The sequence below is a fragment of the Procambarus clarkii genome, chromosome 46, assembly GCF_040958095.1.
Source record: "Procambarus clarkii isolate CNS0578487 chromosome 46, FALCON_Pclarkii_2.0, whole genome shotgun sequence".
NCBI lineage: Eukaryota > Metazoa > Arthropoda > Malacostraca > Decapoda > Cambaridae > Procambarus > Procambarus clarkii.
In genome coordinates, this window is record NC_091195.1 from 17,032,767 (window position 1) to 17,052,001 (window position 19,235).

Here is a 19,235-nt window from a genome sequence, read left to right on the forward strand (position 1 = left end):
TGTTACCTACTGTTGAGCAGCCTTGTCCCTGTTGCCTACTGTTGAGCAGCCTAGTCCCTATTACCTACTGTTGAACAGCCTAGTCCCTGTTACCTACTGTTGAGCACCCTAGTCCCTGTTGCCTACTGTTGAGCAGCCTAGTCCCTATTACCTACTGTTGAACAGCCTAGTCCCTGTTACCTACTGTTGAGCACCCTAGTCCCTATTACCTACTGTTGAGCAGCCTAGTCCCTGTTACCTACTGTTGAGCACCCTAGTCCCTGTTACCTACTGTTGAGCAGCCTAGTCCCTGTTACCTACTGTTGAGCAGCCTAGTCCCTATTACCTACTGTTGAACAGCCTAGTCCCTGTTACCTACTGTTGAGCACCCTAGTCCCTATTACCTACTGTTGAGCACCCTAGTCCCTGTTACCTACTGTTGAGCAGCCTAGTCCCTGTTACCTACTGTTGAGCAGCCTAGTCCCTGTTACCTACTGTTGAGCAGCCTAGTCCCTATTACCTACTGTTGAACAGCCTAGTCCCTGTTACCTACTGTTGAGCAGCCTAGTCCCTATTACCTACTGTTGAACAGCCTAGTCCCTGTTACCTACTGTTGAGCACCCTAGTCCCTGTTGCCTACTGTTGAGCAGCCTAGTCCCTGTTACCTACTGTTGAGCACCCTAGTCCCTGTTGCCTACTGTTGAGCAGCCTAGTCCCTGTTACCTACTGTTGAGCACCCTAGTCCCTGTTACCTACTGTTGAGCAGCCTAGTCCCTATTACCTACTGTTGAACAGCCTAGTCCCTGTTACCTACTGTTGAACAGCCTAGTCCCTGTTACCTACTGTTGAGCAGCCTAGTCCCTATTACCTACTGTTGAGCAGCCTAGTCCCTGTTACCTACTGTTGAGCAGCCTAGTCCCTGTTACCTACTGTTGAGCACCCTAGTCCCTGTTACCTACTGTTGAGCACCCTAGTCCCTGTTACCTACTGTTGAGCACCCTAGTCCCTGTTACCTACTGTTGAGCACCCTAGTCCCTGTTACCTACTGTTGAGCACCCTAGTCCCTGTTACCTACTGTTGAGCACCCTAGTCCCTGTTACCTACTGTTGAGCACCCTAGTCCCTGTTACCTACTGTTGAGCACCCTAGTCCCTGTTACCTACTGTTGAGCACCCTAGTCCCTGTTACCTACTGTTGAGCACCCTAGTCCCTGTTACCTACTCCAAAACTGATGCAAATTCAAAGCAAATTCCATATTTATCTGAGGTCTTTCTATCTCTAATGGCTTCAACGAGGGGCAGGAAGCCAGCGGCTTGTGAAAGCCCCCTCCCCCTATTAGTCCTTAAGATTTTATTGTGCTGAGCTTAAATATCTGAAATTTCTAATTTTGTCCATGAGGTTCCATTGGTTTATAACCCTATGGGTGAAAAAAAAACTTCTTTTCCTTCCACATTGGGGCTTGAAGCCGTATAATCCACATTTCAGAACAAAATAATCTGAGGTTGTGTAATAGTTTCATAAAGAAAGTTGAATTAGGAGTTGAGCAACATGCGGGTTGTCGAGAATCTATATGGTCCAATATAAATGATCAAAATGGCGGCAAACTATGAAATTAATAGTTGGAGTAGAGTATAGAGCGGACAGAACAATATCAGAGGAATTTATTGAGCTGCATTATGAAAATAGTTTAAGCCCCAAGATCTTATAATAAGTGAATCTAACATTGCAAATTGAAATTTAATTCTTGGCCGTGTACATGATTCTCCTTGCTAATATAGCATATTACAACCTAAGCAAGGCAACAGCATGCTAGATCTTGGACAATAGGTATTCAACTCTTTAAAATCCATATAAATGTCCATGGACGATTATTTCGTTGGCTATCTTTGAGAAGTCTATCATAGGATGACAAGAATTTAAAAATCATTCTCTTGTGGGAGTTAATTTATTAATATATTACAGCATGATAATAATTATGGATAAATTTGATAATTGCTATAATCATTGTATAACTCATACTGTATATGTACAGCCTTAATTATATTGATATCAAAATGATATAGCCTCATGTTTTTATATTTAAATATAACCGGTAATGGGGGGAGGAAAATGGCTAATAATGATTATAAACTGGCTACAGGTCATAAACTAGCAGTTAAAGTGGAGGTTTAACCACTTAAAACTAATAATTACTGCTTCCTTCCCTCCATACCTTCATTTTAAAATTAATATTTAAAATGCATACTTTAATAGAAAAAAACGAGGGTAGAAAAACAAGATACATTTTTGTTATATTTTATATACTGATAATTATTTATGATATATGGGGTGAGAGTATTGTGAGAGGTCAGAGACCAGAGGTGACCCAGGCAGCACCCGCCATTACTGGTGACCTTTGCTTCACCTGACCTTATACTGCTGACCCTAGCCACCTGACACCTCTATAATGGCGCAAGAGGGAGAGACACTGGCACCCGAGGTGTGGACGGACCAGGAGGAGGAGGAAGAGGTTACTAGTGAGGAAGAAGCAGTCATGGCGCCTCCTGCTGCTGCCTCACAGGTCAAGCTGGGGTCAAGAGGGGCCATGGAGAAGGGCATGAGCAGGCTCAGGAGGTCCATGGAGGAGGTGGCCACTCATGACAAACATTCTAACTCACGCTTCATGGGTAACTATAATGGGGCCGCAACACCCCGCTTTAACATACCTCGCAAATTTAAACATTATATATAGTGTATAATATGTATTTTTACACTCGTCGCCTCATATTTTACCCTTTAATTAATGTGAGGCGGTGAGTGTATTCATCTAGTTGTGCTTGTGAGGGTTGAGCTGTGGCTCTTTGGTCCAGAGCCTATTGGGCTCTATTATATCTACATTATAAACTGTGTATGGAGTCAGCCACATCACTGCCTAATGCATTCCATTAGTAACTCCTCTGACACTAAGTTGTTTCTAACGTCACTATGGCGAGTGAGAGTGAGTGAATATAAGGACACTATGAGTACTTGTGACTGTACAACAATGCCAAACTTAGTCTCTGTACTCTCATAAAACCAATATACATTCTAATATATAAATAAGTGAGAAAATGAGCGAGTAAATGAGTGAGAGTGAGTGAGTAAGTCAAAGTTGGCGGGTGTGAGTGAGTATGAGCACATTAAGTACTTATGACTTTACAACAATGTCAAACTTAGTCTCTGTACCCTAATAAAACCAATATACATTCAAATATATAAATAAGTGAGAAAATAAGTGGTAGTGAGTGCAAGTTGGCGTGCGTGAGTGTGTGAGAGTGAGTGAGAGGCGGAGAGGAGGAGTGTCAGAGCAGCGGCGGCCAGTGTGAGGGACACACCACACTACCAGTACCACTAGTACCACCACTACCACCACTACCACCATTATGGCGGCCAACCTCCAGTACTACAAGCAGCAGGCCATCAAGATCCTCTACCAGGACAACCAGCTGGCCGACCTCCTGGCCAAGCTCGAGGCCAAGACCCAGGTCAAGCGCGAGTATGTGGCTCTAGGTATGTCCTCGTGTATTCCCCTGTCATCTATGCCTCATACCCCCTCATACTGCAGGTATGAGGGGTTATGAGGCGCTAGAGGCTAGGTTATGAGGGATTAGTGGTGTCTGGGCCCGACCTCCTGGCAAGCTTGAGGCCAAAAGCGAGTATGTGGCTCTAGATATATCCTCCTCATCCCTCATATATCCCCCATCATCTATGCCTCATACCCCCCTCATACTGCAGGTATGAGGGGTTATGAGGCGCTAGAGGCTAGGTTATGAGGAATTTAGTGGTGTCTGGGGCCGGCATGGCGGACCTCATAATGACGTTATCGGCTCGAATTTCCGGCGTTTTTTGGGGTATTTTTGGGGTTTATGGGGGTGTGAAGGGGGTGTTGATGGGGGGGGGTGTTGATGGGGGGCAGGTGGGGCATGGTCAGCCACGAGGGGAATGTTGGCTTTAAACTGATTTGGAGTGTGTTATTTTAGTGTTGTCTGGGGAGCTGTCTTCTACCCCCCGGCCCAAGGCCACACTTGTCTCACACTGCTCGGCCTGCTACTGTTACTCCTGCTGTTACTACTGCTGCTGTTGCTGCTCCTGTTGCTGCTACTGTTGCTGCTACTGTTGCTGCTGTGACACTATAACCCACATTATCACATTGTACAGTGCATGTGTCTGCCGGGCTGCTCACCATATTGTCTTTCAATGTCCTGCAACACAAATTTAAATTCCATTCAAGACACCATAATTAGTCAAGATTTTCACAATTTTGATCATATGTTGTAGCCAGTTTTTGTATAGTTTGTTCGAATGTCGGATGTTAGGCTGTTTTTACCTCCGTAGGCCTGCCTGCTATTGGGTTAAAGTCTGTGGTGAGCATTTTAGTGTTGTACTCGACTTGTTGTGTTTGTGGGGGTTGAGCTCTGGCTCTTTGGTCCCGCCTCTCAACCGTCAACAGGTGTACAGGTTCCTGAGCCTACTGGGCTCTGTCATATCTACATTTGAAACTGTGTATGGAGTCAGCCATACAGTCATAATGTCTTGCCGCTGTTAAATATTCCTGGGAACGGCTTTCTGTAGAAATACGAAGTGGGTCAAAAAAAGCCATCTCACTTGTACTGGAGACAAATTTCTGGCAACACTTGGTTATTGATGGAGGCGGACTAGATGCAAAGAGGCTCGTACATTTTTTTGGCAACGGAATCTTTGATCGTACAATTTTTCTAATCCGTTGTTCTTGATTAATAAAGAACTTGTGTTGAACTTCACTTGTTATTAGTAACTTGACTAAATGTTTCACGGTGATCCGTCTTGACCAGTGTCGTGAAGAATTAGGACGGCTGAACTAAAAACTGACTAAAGCGTCAGGCATTCTGCGATAATGTAGGAGCACGCACAACCATGGGCTTGATCAAACACATAATGCTGCCACTGTACCGCCGGGCAAGATCCTTGGCAGAAGAATTTGAGTTAACTGGCTGGCAAGGTGAGTAATAATAATAATAATAATAATAATAATTTATTTAGGAACAGTACATACATAGTTGCAGCGTTACAGTACAAACATTGTTAGATTTAAAGATAGAGGTGGTACATACAATACCTAAAGCCATTAGTACGCATAGCGTTTCGGGCAATGGTTTCAGTATGGCGATCGTGGTTAATAACGCATCATTTACACAAGATTACCTAAATGGGAGATGCATGTCAGTCTGAGTGGTGTTTTGCATGGATTTGACCTTAGTTTAATTACTTTATGAAAGAAAGCTAGGCAGTTACTGTATTAAACAAATTGAATTTAAATACTGGTAGTGCTATACAGTAAGTGTGGCAGGGGCAGCCGACCAATGTACTCCCCAAAAAGTACAGTATTGTAAATACTAGATACATATAACATCCCAGTGACATCATTGTTTTGTAAATAAATGACATGCGGTACATACAGTACCTGAATTTTCTTCCCAGCCCAAATTCAACAGTGCACTATATGGAATATCTTTGAACCCACACTATATACAATTTTATTTTTAACGCGCCTTCTAAAGTGGCAGATGCTTGCTTCAAAATCTTTGTGGGTTTTGCATATAAGTAATAAACCTTAATTTTATCTGCCTCGATTGCAATTTTTTTTAAATGATTTTGTAATATTTCCTTGTAGTGTTTTATATACTTGCTGGCATACCTTCGGCTGGTTCATCCCTTAAATCTGTAACTCTTCCTTCCCTACTACCAATACTACCCATTTCCATTATCAACCACCACCACCTTCATCGGTTACAACTCCAACCACCGTTATTGATGAATTACCAATGTTCCGGTGCTTGGGCCGGAGACCACTGACCGTAACATTACCATTAACAACCAACACTTCTATCATTACAAACCCCAGTCACCAGCACGGTTAGTAAACAAGCTGAAGAAACAAGACGAGCTAACAGGAAATGCTGACCTGAGTATCTGACAGGAAACAAAAGTTTAGAGGACGTCAAGCTGGAAAAGTACTGTACTGTATAAGTTACCATCTCGGTTTCTTTTAATTTATGCCAGAGGGAGTGAACTCGTATGTGGTTTAAAGATGATTTAAAGCCAAGGGGTAGAGAAAGTGAGGGATGACAGTTTAACTTCAGAAGTGGACTGTTAACTGGCTTTGAATTAAATCCAAACAAAGGTAAGGCAATACAGATACAAAGGATAAAGAGATGTGAAATAGTATTAGGGGAGAGCAACTACAAAAAGTGGCTAAGATGTTGTCCTGAGAGAGAGAGTGTGTGTACTCGCCTAGTTGTGTTTGCGGGGGTTGAGCTCTGGCTCTTTGGTCCCGCCTCTCAACCGTCAATCAACAGGTGTACAGATTCCTGAGCCTATTGGGCTCTATCATATCTACACTTGAAACTGTGTATGGAGTCAGCCCCCACCACATTACACACACACCACGTGTGTGTGTATATGTGTATAAGTTTGGTTATCATATTAAAGGACAGGAAGACTGTTAGGCTTATCAAGAGTACCATCCACTTGGCCTGGTTGGTACATCGACAGCCTCTCCTCTTGCAGGGTTCATCTTTGCATCCCCAATGAGCCAAGTGATTGTCCAGGGCTCCTTCACTCTCAAAGTAACACGTTTAAGTGCTATAGTAATACTGGGTTGGCATTAATCTTGCCTTATCAAGCTCTCCCTAATGCCTGACCTTCCCAGGATGCATCCCACAATACTTGCCTATCTCCTCGATACTTATTTAGTTAAGTGAACAGAGGCATAAAGTGGGAAAAAAACATTATCAATATCTTTCCTGTGCAGGAATTAAATGAAAGATCTAAATGTCACAATGCTAGAGGAGAGAAGTACACAGTGTACCAGATAAATAAGTGGTGCTAAACCCTGTCTTGTCTGTTGTCTTTGTTAAGTATGAACCTTTGCCTGCCCTTTGGAATGGTTTTTCTTAAGATGAAGTACAGTACTGTACCGGTAAAAAACTGTGTGTATTATCTTGGGTCGTAATCTCCATCCATGGTGATCGTGGGACATTTTAGTTTGACAAGTTTTCTCATTAGAATTTCAAGTAACTAGATACCAGGCTGTAGGTGTTGATGATAAAATATATACTGTATGTATACACATTGCTTGCCAGTTCTTGTTATATTTTTATATTAATCATTACAGCACTCATAATGAAATATTTAAATAAATTCACACTTGGCTCTTTTTAATTCTATTGCCATGCATCGAAATTCACTTAAAGAATGTTTGGCAGAGGTGCAAGTGGTGGTGGCATGTGACTGTTGCCAGACACCGTCATTGGGTTAACCTGCAGGCATGTTCTCTCTCTCTTCCCCCCCCCCCCCCCCCCCTCCCCCTCCTCCCCCTCCCCACCTCCTCCCGGAGGAACTGTACATCTGGTGCCAGATAAAGTAATGGACACGTTACAATGTTTAAACCTAGTCCTTGTAAGAATCTAGTTTCCGTGTGTGTGTTTTAGCACTTACTCATGTGGGGGGGGGGGTAAAGGTTTGGGGTAGTGATAGTACCGTACCATAGACTTGTGTGCTGTAAAGTTCTGCAAACATGCCTTGCGTGTGTGGCTTGGTTTAATGTTGTGACCTGATGGTGTATTTTATCAGTATTATTGAAGATAATTCCTACTAGAATGCCCTGTGCTGCAGATATAATTTTCTAAGTTGACAAAGCTAGAAAAGGCATGCATTCTATAAACACACTACTCCCTTCGCCCACTTGCCAGAGTACCATTGGGGTAACAGGATATAACAAAAGTTTAAAGACAAATTTTAAAGTCTTGGCAGTTGAGCCCATAGCATTACCCTACGCAACAGGGAAGGAGGAAGGGTTAAATACCTAGTTACACCCATTAAATTCCCACCCCAACCTCAATCATCCTAGTCCTCTATTCACACTATCCTCCACCTTTCCCCTCTCCTATTGCTGCCCTCTGAGGTGTCTTGGCTCCAATGGGAAGTCTTTGTGGCGCACACGGCTTATCCTGAGTATGATAATGGTGATAAGGGGCTCGACTAGTGCTTCCTGTTCAGCGAGTCTGTACATTGTTTAATTATAGTGGGGTAATGCAATATATACATGGAGACTTTAGTCTCCAGCTGCTGCCACTCTGTACACCACTACTACCGTCTCCCCCCCCTCAACATTCCTACCAGCAGCTTGAACCCCTCTTCCCCAGGTACTGCAGCCACTAGTACCCCCTGCACCCTCCCAGGTACTGCAGCCACTAGTACCCCTGCACCCTCCCAGGTACTCCCACCACCACTAGTACCCCTGCACCCTCCCAGGTACTACCACCACCACTAGTACCCCTGCACCCTCCCAGGTACTCCCACCACCACTAGTACCCCTGCACCCTCCCAGGTACTACCACCACCACTAGTACCCCTGCACCCTCCCAGGTACTCCCACCACCACTAGTACCCCTGCACCCTCCCAGGTACTCCCACCACCACTAGTACCCCTGCACCCTCCCAGGTACTCCCACCACCACTAGTACCCCTGCACCCTCCCAGGTACTCCCACCACCACTAGTACCCCTGCACCCTCCCAGGTACTCCCACCACCACTAGTACCCCTGCACCCTCCCAGGTACTCCCACTAGTACCCCTACACCCTCCCAGGTACTCCCACTAGTACCCCTACACCCTCCTGGCAACTACAGCATCACAGAAGGGGTTGCCAGTCGAGTGATTAAATACAGTGAATAGTGGTAATGATACAGGGTTCACAGTGGTGGCTGTGACAAAATGTTAAATATAGATGAGGCAATTTGATACATGGTCAGTGTAGTCGGTTTATTTTGTATTAATTGTGAGAATGATAAGATTGTGTAAGGTGGGGATAGTGATGCCTCATCCCTGGCAACCGGCCAGCTGACCTTGTGTACTCATTGTGCGGCAATTCTGTGTTGCCGTGGAAGTGTGGTGAATGTCAAGTGTCAGGAAGGCTGCATTTGAGTGGCTTAACCTCTCAAAGTAACACTTAATGCTTCTGAATGTTGATGTTTTTACAGCAGTTACTGGATCTGTGAGAAATGCCTTTTAATAGTTTGGAAACTTATAAGTTTATATGTAAATATATATTTGGTGTTATTTCACCACAGAGTACTTTTCTAATAAAGTGGCTATAATTAAGGTACTTCCTATATAATGATTGAATAGCTGAGACAGTTTTAGGTAGATTGACTTTTATTTTCGTGTGCATTTTAAAAGTTTCATGAGCATGTATATTTTGAATTTGATTTGTTTTACTAATTTTTGGGTTTTCCTCTTAGCCTCCTGCTGTAAGTACATTTAGCAGTAGTCGTCGTAGACAGTATCCAGGGAGAAAAGATTCACTTTTGCTGTTTTGAGCATTCTTGAATTTTGCCAGTCTTGAGAAAATTAGTAAAAATATGAAGGAATGTGTGTCATGGTTTAGGGGTCTGTATTGAGTAAAGTATAGAGTAGTCAATAATGTGTTGGCTTAAGGTGGAAACTGATTAGGCTCCTGGTTTCTTGCAGGAAGTTGACTCATTGAAATATAAATGTTGCTAATGAGATGTGAAAGAAGTATACGAAGGCACTGAGGCAGGCAGGTTGTAAGAGCTCTCATTGCTGTGTCACATGCTATTTTTTTTTGTTTTCCTAGGGATATTCCTGTATGGGCCTAAGCCTATGGCTGATCCACTAAATGTTCCTTGTTTCTGTTTTACTTGGGCGGAGTAAGAGTATTTAGGACTCGTGTGGTCGCTTAACATTATTGTCAACAGCATTTGGTGTTCCCAGGCAGTCGCCCATCCAAGTACTAACCAAACCCAATGTTGCTTAACTTCGCTGATCGGACGAGAAGCAGTGTTCTCGACGTGGTATAGTCGTTGGCCACGGGCAATTAATGTGATGGTCAGGGTTCAGCTGATAAAACAACTTTTGATCATGTTGTGATAAGTAACTTTTTAAAATTTGTATGTAAAAGATTTAAAAAGGTGTAGTGAAGCTTATCTAGTTGCCAAGTCATAAAAGTTTCTTCATGCGTGCATGACACACAGGCCACCAGCAGTATACAGAATATTGGATAGTTCGTGTGTGTGTGTTTTACATTGTTGTGTGCCGATTGTTCAGTTAATTTGTGTTGGTTAATGCCGTGCAGTGAACATGATTCCTGAACTTGTAAACAAGAGATCTTCAGCCTAAACAATAGATAGCTTGTTTGTTGTTTGGTGGCACAATTATAATGTTTATAGTTTGCGTGTCACTCTAGTGCAATGTACATTACTGTATTTCCACTGAGACATTTAACATTAAAATGTGTAAATATGTAGAGTGAAGTAGTAGTAATTGGTGCCATGTCGGCACCAGATTATCTTGTGAAGAATCCAGTACTGGGTGCGCTGGTAACATAGGTGACGGAGATATTACCCTAGTGAGGGTGGAGCAAGGGGGGGGGGTGGTTGATGAACATCAGGTGTGTGTTCAAATTCAAAATTTTCATGTGTAAGTCTGGCATGCTTTCTGTATATACAGTCATTTCTATGGCTAGGTAAGGTGGTGTTTTATATCATATCAGATAAAATTTGCCCTTTGGGAGTGGAGTTATCTTTATCTGGCTCTTATCTAGAGCTGGCGAACACATGTCCAAACGGTTTGAGTCAGTAGCTGCCTAGTAGTGGAAAAGGTCTTCAGGTTTTTGGTAATAGAGGCTTTCTTTTGAGCAAAAAAGGAAAGGCAATGTCTACTAAGAAAGAGACACAAGAGGAGGTGGAGGTGGAGTTCAAGATTCCTGATGTGGTAGAGTGGATGATGAAGGATATTCTGAGGGACTCTCGGTTGTCAGTTCTGAAGGAAGAGAAACATTGGCCTTACGTAAAATACGGTATGAGCAAATAAGGTTTCTTAATTTTATCATGCTAAGATTTGACTGCATCTTGTATATCATATCTTTATGCTTTCACAGCTTGTGTATAGCATTAAAAAGTTTGTGATGAATTGTACTTGTGCTTGCAGCACACCTAGTAGAGTACCCTAGCTGGGTAAGGTACTGTACATTTTTAATGGCTATTTAGAAACTGGTTTCCAGCAAATTTCATTATTGGATTTCTCAATTTCCTGGATTTCCTCGCGCACATTACTTGTATCCTAAAGTGAGGGTTTTCTCCCATTGTTAACATTGCTAAAGGTTGCACTGCATTCTGTTAATTAAAAAAAAAATACATTCCTGTAACGAGTACACAATTTAATATATACCAGGTGTATAGAAATATAATTCATTCTAGAACTCAAAAATTAGTCAATCATTACTTGGTAGCACACACTAATATTTAATGTGTTCTAAGTTCCAACCCATACAGTGCATAATTGAGGGCCACAGTGCATAATGTGTACAATTACTGTGCATAAATGTAAATCAGAATGTTTGCATTTCAAAATTTGGCATGAAATTGCTTACCCACAACTTCATCTGCATAATAAATACAGTAATCTTCTGTACAAATTATGGGTTGCCTGTACATAAAAATGTTCTAGTTGGAATAAGCTAGATTGCAATTCTGGCATGGGTTAGTTTTCCACTTGGCTTGATAATATTGTCCAAAGTGTTAAATAAATAAATAAATAAATGTTTATTTAGGTAAGGTACATACATACAAGAGATTTTACAAAGATTGATGGATTTATAGATAGAGCTAGTACTTAAGAGTTAGAGTATTAGTTAGTTTAAGATAGAGCCGACTTAAGAGTTGGGGGCTCTGGCATGTTTGTCCAGGCTGCAGTAAAACTTTTTTTCATTTAAATATGGAGGTTATCTCAACTTCTCTATGGCAGGCCTGTATATTACTGAAGCTGTACATTACATAGATATTATGGAGTTGTACTTGTGCTATGTCGGATGAATGTTGGAAGATTATTATAGGTTAGGTTGTCTTTAACTTTATAGGTTTATTTTAGTTCCCATTATTGAATGGTTAGTAAATGTGTTAAGATGTTCATTGGATAAAATGACAGTAGTGACGTACTCCACAGGTGGCATCATCCTTCTGAGCTTGTACCTGGCGTTTGGTTATGGTGCCCAACTCATCTGTAATGTGATTGGTTTTGTGTACCCAGCCTACTGCAGCATCAAGGCAAGTTAACACTTCGCTCTTAATAAACCCCATGTTCAAAATCACAATGTTAAAGTGGTAAATATCTTTGATGGAACAAGTTAGAACATTTTCTATCCCTGTATCCATAAATCTTTAAGATTAAGAATATTTTTGAGGTTATCTTGAGATGATTTCGGGGCTTTAGTGTCCCCGCGGCCCGGTCCTCGACCAGGCCTCCACCCCCAGGAAGCAGCCCGTGACAGCTGACTAACACCCAGGTACCTATTTTACTGCTAGGTAACAGGGGCATAGGGTGAAAGAAACTCTGGCCATTGTTTCTTGCCGGCGCCTGGGATCGAACCCGGGACCACAGGATCACAAGTCCAGCGTGCTGTCCGCTTGGCCAACCGGCTCCCTCAAGTCAAATCAGTGGTAGTCAAATTTAAAGCATAATTATTTTTAGGCAGATGTACAGTCTTCAAACTGTACAGTAAAGTGTTGTAAAAATAGTGTACATTGTAGGTAAAAGGAAAGTATTTGGCAGACAGGTGGCACAAAGCTCCAGTGTGATTCCCAAAAGTGGTTATAAAACCTCATCTTATAAATTAATTGGCACTTATACCAGAGATTTTATTAGGACTTGAAGGTTTAGGGTGTAGAGGAACGGGGAGTTAATTGGCACATTTTGGGAATAGTCGTTTGGCACATTTTTATTTTGGAAGCTGCATATATATGTCTGTATAGCTCTCTCCTGATTTCGACAGGCTCTGGAGTCGCTCAAGAAGGAGGATGACACCCGTTGGTTGACCTACTGGGTTGTGTTTGCCTTGTTCTCAGTGTGCGAGTTCTTCTCCGATCTGCTGCTCTCATGGTTCCCCTTCTACTGGCTGGCCAAGGTGAGCAACTTTGTTATTGTAGTCAAAACAAAAACCCACGTATAACAGATAAAACAGGTAGACCAGGCACCAATTGCATATCAAGATAATAAAGAACATTTTTCAGTATGGAAGCTCATGTGTGTTTATTGATGCATGTAAACTTTTCTCCACTTGCTGAGAAGTTCTAGCAGGGATACTCAGCCATGATTTAGCACATTTCTTAACCACCGTGCTGTGCGGAGTTTATTGAGAAATTCCCCCGGTGCGCATGAAATGAAGTGTTCCCAAAAAATTCTTTTTTTCTTCGTAAAATGATAAATTCCCTTCCCTAAACATGTCTATGTAAAAATAAGTACCAAATTCCACTTACTTTGGCTGTAGGGACGTGGACAAGGTGCGCTGTGACGTCATCAGGGCCTGGTCGCCCGTGTGTGACTCGCCCAGACACGGTCGCGCGGACCATTCAAGCACCGGGTGTTGCCACAAATATATTTTCAATTATTTGTTTTATGTATTTCCAATGCGGTTTTATTTGTTTTTTTATTGTATATGATGCATATTTGTGTCCTTTATAATATGTATACAGTAGAACGTTCATAATGTTCCATGGAACTGTGATACATGTGTCAGTAATGTGTCCACAATAAATGTTTATTGTTGCAATATTACCTGTTAAAAAATCACTAAAATTTCAATATGTACAGTTTCACACACTATATACACAGTAACACACTGTATTACACAGTACTTCGGAAGTGAGTAATAATCAACGAAATAGCCCATGGTACACAGCGCGACTTCGCTCTCAGTGCACCAGGTACAGATAAATTTTCGCTTCCTGTTTCTTCATTCTGTGTGCTTGCAAATAACGCACTCACGTACACCCTTGGCTTTAGTACTTGTAGATTGTATGTAACCAAGCTTGTAAAGCATAATGTAGTCTTGAAAAGATTATAGGAAAAGATCAATTTGTAAGGTAGTCTTGAAAAGATCGCTTTGTATGGTCCCACACAGGAAGAGATTCAGCTTACCTCGAGTGTCCGTCAGTTGGGAAGAGATTCGGGTATTCTTGAAAATATTTATGGAAAACACCACCATGGAAGCCGCTAACACTGTTCATCTATGCTATTTGTATCAGATGCATCATCACTGAACGCAGAAAAACATTCATCTAAGTATCATCTAAGTAAATAGCATAGGATTGCAAGGGTGACGCTCAGAGCTACAACTGGATACGCTCGCTATATTGTCCTCATAGGTGCTGTATCACTTGCATCCAACCTTTGTGTTAGGTCCTTATTGCGCCTGGCTTCCCCAATATTATGACCCTTATGTTCTTTAAACAATAAGTTTTGAATTTCACCGACAGAGCATTATCTTTCAACACCGCGTCGGACAGGTGTTTGGGAGCCAGAGACGTGTGCACCACCCATGGTTGCTCATTCAGTACTAACCCAGCCAGCAGCCCTAGGGCATTCTGGGATTTTTTTTCCAAGATGGCTGCCTCTCACTGGAGGTCCTAAGAGTCCATTTCGTACACAACCAACCTCGTACACATTTAGAATTGGTTACGAAAAATCAAAACGAGTTTTCTCGTTTGGCGCAGTTTCCCGCCGACCGAGAAAACTCGGTTGGCGCAGTTAAGTGGTTAAAGGAGGGACGTTATAGAAAAGCACGAATGGGTTACAAAGCAACACATAGTCGTTTTCCATCTACTACGGATAAAGTTCAGGAGATTTAAAAAAATGAACTAGTAAGTCCTTATTAATTAATTTTCTAACAGGAAAAATTAGTCAAAGTAACACTATACCAGGCCATAAGTATTACCTTAGTATATCTCGTGTACTCAACCAGTAGAACGATCACTAAGGAATCTTGTGCAATTGAGCTGCTAGAAACAAATCCCTTTACACTTGTCCAAAATACTGCATTTAAAGTCAAATTGTTATCAAAGTTTTCAGTTTGATTACACACGTTTTATAATGCAACACACAAACTATTGTACATTTTTAATTATACACTTGCAAAAAACTTTAATATTCAAATTGCAACATTTTGTTTGCTAAACATTGAGCTTGAGCTGCTGTAGTGTGGATGTTATGCCAGACGCAGGCGGCTGCCACCAGTGGCCCACTGTACTTGGCTTGGTGCTACAATAATTGTATGTGTACTATAGCTATTTTAACCAGATATTGTATTCCTTGTAATTGTTGTTACAGTGCATGTTCCTGGTGTGGTGCTTCCTCCCAGTGTCTTGGAATGGTTCGGACCTGATCTACCATCGTGTGGTTCGTCCAGTCTTCATCAAACACGAACGGGAAATTGACAGTGCCATGTCAAAGGTTCAGGATAAGATCAGTGAGCTGGCCGACACTGCCACCAAGGTTGCTGCCGATGCAGTGAAGAAGGATTAAGGTAACTGTGACCGGTCGTTCCATAGAGTTCACAGTTTGATGATGGGAATAATGTTTATATTTGCCTAGTGAATTTTATAGTTGCACGGAGTTATTTAAATTTTGCTTAAATTAATAGGCATCATTCGGAAAAATTGGTGCACACCTAGTAATTGTCTTGATAAAAATGTTGCCATTCTGGGTTTTTTCCTAATCTTTATCATTAGTATACAGTTTGGAAATGCAAATTATAGTTCTAAAAGAATTTTTCACATTATTAGAATCATTACTATCAAACCGAGGAATACAAAGTGACTTAATAATGTAAGTGTTCTGTACTCACAACTGAGCCTCAAGGCTGCTTTTGGCTTATAAGGCATCCCAGATGACTAGTTCCTTGTTTCACTTTTAATGACATTCCACCTTCTTCCATCTTTCTCAAAGTTCAAATAATTTTCCCAAATTCAGTTTAAATCTATTTACCAATTCTTAAAATTCTCATTACTTTTTGTACCTTAATGTACAAAAGTTTTTGGCATTATTATATACACCTTTATTTATTTTTATTTATTTATATACAAGAAGGTACATTGGGGGGGTTAACAGAGAAATTAAGTTGATTTACATTCTTGTAAAGCCACTAGCACGCATAGCATTTTGGGCAATACCTACATTGGTATACATAAATTGTCCTATACAAATTACAGTACCCCTATTAAATACTAGCTTTTACATCCTTGCCTAATATACATATACAATAAATATTGAATAACCAGGATGGCATCACACGACCCCAGCCGACAGTTGCGTAATGTTGGACTAATTATTGTCCAATTGCAGTCTGGACATTGCAATTTGTGATTTCCAGAATAATTTTTAATTTTATCTGGTTACTTGGGTAAAGGATTTCGTTCCATTTTTCTCTCTTCCCTTTGTGACCATCATTTTGGACATCAAAATTTCGTTAGTGGTGTCTAGGTTGGAAAATTATTATCTACAGCTCTTTCTAATCTTGGTTTTGCTTCCATCAAATTTAAGGTAATAATTTAATCCTTGCATGTAACAATTTTGTATAATTTAAGAGCCCTCTAGAGTTGGGCTAATTTGATCACTGACTGGCCTTGGATTATTTCTTTTAAACAATTTATCTACATTGAACTCTAATGTATTGACAGTACTTCATAGCCCCAAGTCTCCATAAACACAGTAAGCCTGTAGAGAGCACAAACTGCAGCTGGGATTGAGTGCCGAGGCGTACTAATGGTCGCGTGGAAGTTGGTTGTAAGGAAGTGACTGTAGTTCATGGGGAAGCCTGTGTGTGTGTCTGTGTCTGGTCTTGGAGGCAAGGTACTGCTCCAGGAGTGGTGCTGCTACATAGTGACTAATTCATGGGGAAGCTTGTGTGTCTGGTCTTGGAGGAAAGGTACTGCTCCAGGTACTGCTACATAGTGTGAATGATGCAATGAATAAAACTTTTTCCTTCTGCTACCTGTAACCTTTTTACTATATTATCCTGTTTCTGTGCTGATGGCCCCACTCCGTGAGTAGGAGGGGGGGGGTGTTGCTGACAAGTTTACTAGTTAAGTGCTATAGTGTGGCATTTTGCAATGTCGTCATTATTACTTGATGACTTTAATGCTCCATGAAATGTGTTGGCGGAATGTTCGTGATGGAAGTGGCGAGTTATATTGGTTAAATAGTTGTTCATGTTGACTGTGGCATGAGAGCCATTAGGTTCCAGGTTCAGTGCCTGCAGGTGGAGAGAAGCATTTGGGCAAAGTTTTCATCTTGGATACATAGCCTTCCCGGTTTGGTGCCGCCTTTTGATAATTACCTTTCATCTTGGAGTTGGAACTGTTGTGGGTTGGAACCTGACAAGAACAGTAATTGGCCTAGGCTTATCGACTTTCTCTTCCTGACTAAGGGAAACCAAATTATACGTAAATCTTATTATTTCTTAAGATAGAATGAAGTTGGGAAGTTTATTATATTTTTTTCATGGTAAAGGCATTAATACTGAGCCAGTTTTCTCCAGGTAATTAATGCAAGTTCTCTCCACAGACTTTCAAGACAACTCGATGAATAATGCTGTTACGTGGTGGATGGGTGATGGCAACTCTCAAATTAAATTCTACAGATATGTGAATAATGCAATATTTATAGTTGCGGATGTATATATTATTTGTCTAGCTTGCCAGCTTTTTCACGGATGTATGTCTTTGTAATACAGAATTTTTGCAACGGTGTAGTCTAGTCAGGTTAAGTCACATTCAATAGAGAGGAAAAATGTTATCCGTTTTCCATGATTTAGTTTATAGTTTTGTTGTGATTAGTTCAGTTTGTGGTGAAGGTGAATGTTGGGAGCCATGCCCAGCCTCCTTGCACAAGTATTGTTTATGACCAAAGGTTTGTTTATAAAGGTAAAGTGATGCGTCACGTTGCCAGTGTTGGGCAGTAGCCCACACATTAATAGTGTTCCATTACTGGATTCTTTTTTTGCCTGATAAATAGTGAGGTTGAATAATGGATGAGAGTGGTAAGGAAGGCGGCTCGCGGTGCTCGCTACCCAACACAACACTGCACGAGCTGCCCTGCTGGCTTACGTAGGGGTTCTAGACCTCTCTTGATACTACTATACTACCACAACTTTATTAAAAAGTTCACTTTAAAACTCTACATGTAACCATGTAATTGTAAGATGCAGCATAATGTTTTGTTAAATAGCCATGAAAGGTATTACTTTTTATTATAACCAAGTTAATAAAAATTAAGTGTAATGGTGTGCTTTCTCTTCCTTTTAGGAAAGAATCTTAAATATTTAATGAGGACGATTTATATTTAAGACGAAAATATTTATTAAATTACATTGTAATAAAGTTGTCCTCTAGGCTAAATCATTACTCATCACCTGATGAGAACCTTATGATCACTGGTATACCTGGTGTTATGACGGAAAATTTTGTACAATGACGATGGCTGCAGTCACACAGTTTCACGGCCATGTTACCATCTGATTTTTGTGGGTCAAGTTAAACTCCATTACATCCACATAAAGCTATTATATCCTTATTTGTATCATACCCTACATATAAAGACACAATTACCCCCATGAACTGCCATATGATGATACCCCCTGTAAGCAATGGAGCAGACACCCCCCCCCCCTCCCCATACTCTGAAATTGTCACTTGCACCCTTGTGGAATGTCAGAATGATCAAACGTTTTGCTTTCCCATTATTCCTCTTGACTGTCCCCCTTAAGAAGTGTATTAAACAAAATTATCGTCTTTGTTCTAGTATTGACATTGTGAACGATACCTAGAAACTTTTGAATACTTTGTACCAGTCCTATATAGGAATCCTAGCTTGGCCACTCAGCAAGAAACTTTCCCTGGGGGCAGATCTTCCAGATGTAACCAGAAGCCACAAACTCTGTCCAAGTCAGAATGAACAAGTAACTATCAAAAAGTGCTAAGTGTGTAGGAAAGCTATATAGCACCAGCTGTGATGCAGAATATTCAAGAGTTCCTATATATCATTCACAGTGCCAACAAGAGGAATGAGATGCACGGTTAGACAAAATTTTCAGAGGATTTTATAAAGACATGACTTCAGGTTTTCCTGATAATTGGGACATTTTAAATGGTGTGCAACATTAGCAGAACAGGGCGCCGGTGGCTGTGTGGATAGCACGCTAGACACGTGATCCTGTGGCCCGGCTTCAATTCCCGGCACCGGCGAGAAACGACGGGTTTCTTTCACCCTGATGCCCGTTACCTAGCAGTAAATAGGTACCTGGGAGTTAGTTAGCCGTCACGGGCTGCTTTCTGGGTGCGTGTGTGTAGAAAAAAAAATAGTAACAGTTGAGAGGCAGGCCAAAAGAGCCAGAGCTCGACCCCTGCA

At 41.4% G+C, this 19,235-nt stretch overlaps 1 protein-coding gene and 1 pseudogene across 4 annotated transcripts; one reads left to right on the forward strand and one right to left on the reverse strand.

The window, feature by feature from the left end:
• The first annotated feature begins 2,333 nt into the window (after positions 1 to 2,333).
• Positions 2,334 to 18,109, forward strand: LOC123770516 (receptor expression-enhancing protein 5). Of its 4 annotated transcripts, none has more exons than XM_045762471.2 (5): positions 2,334 to 2,644; positions 12,000 to 12,100; positions 12,826 to 12,957; positions 15,159 to 15,354; positions 17,394 to 18,109. In XM_045762471.2, exons 1-4 carry the CDS (start codon positions 2,425 to 2,427, stop codon positions 15,351 to 15,353), a joined length of 648 nt encoding a protein of 215 aa, XP_045618427.1. In that variant the 5' UTR covers positions 2,334 to 2,424; the 3' UTR covers position 15,354; positions 17,394 to 18,109. The 4 variants fall into 4 exon arrangements, with proteins under 4 accessions (XP_045618427.1, XP_045618429.1, XP_045618430.1 ...); XM_045762473.2 differs by lacking the exon at positions 2,334 to 2,644 and adding an exon at positions 3,269 to 3,506; XM_045762474.2 differs by lacking the exon at positions 2,334 to 2,644 and adding an exon at positions 3,975 to 4,974.
• On the reverse strand, positions 9,746 to 9,864 carry LOC123770640 (5S ribosomal RNA; annotated as a pseudogene).
• Positions 18,110 to 19,235: the final 1,126 nt, after the last annotated feature.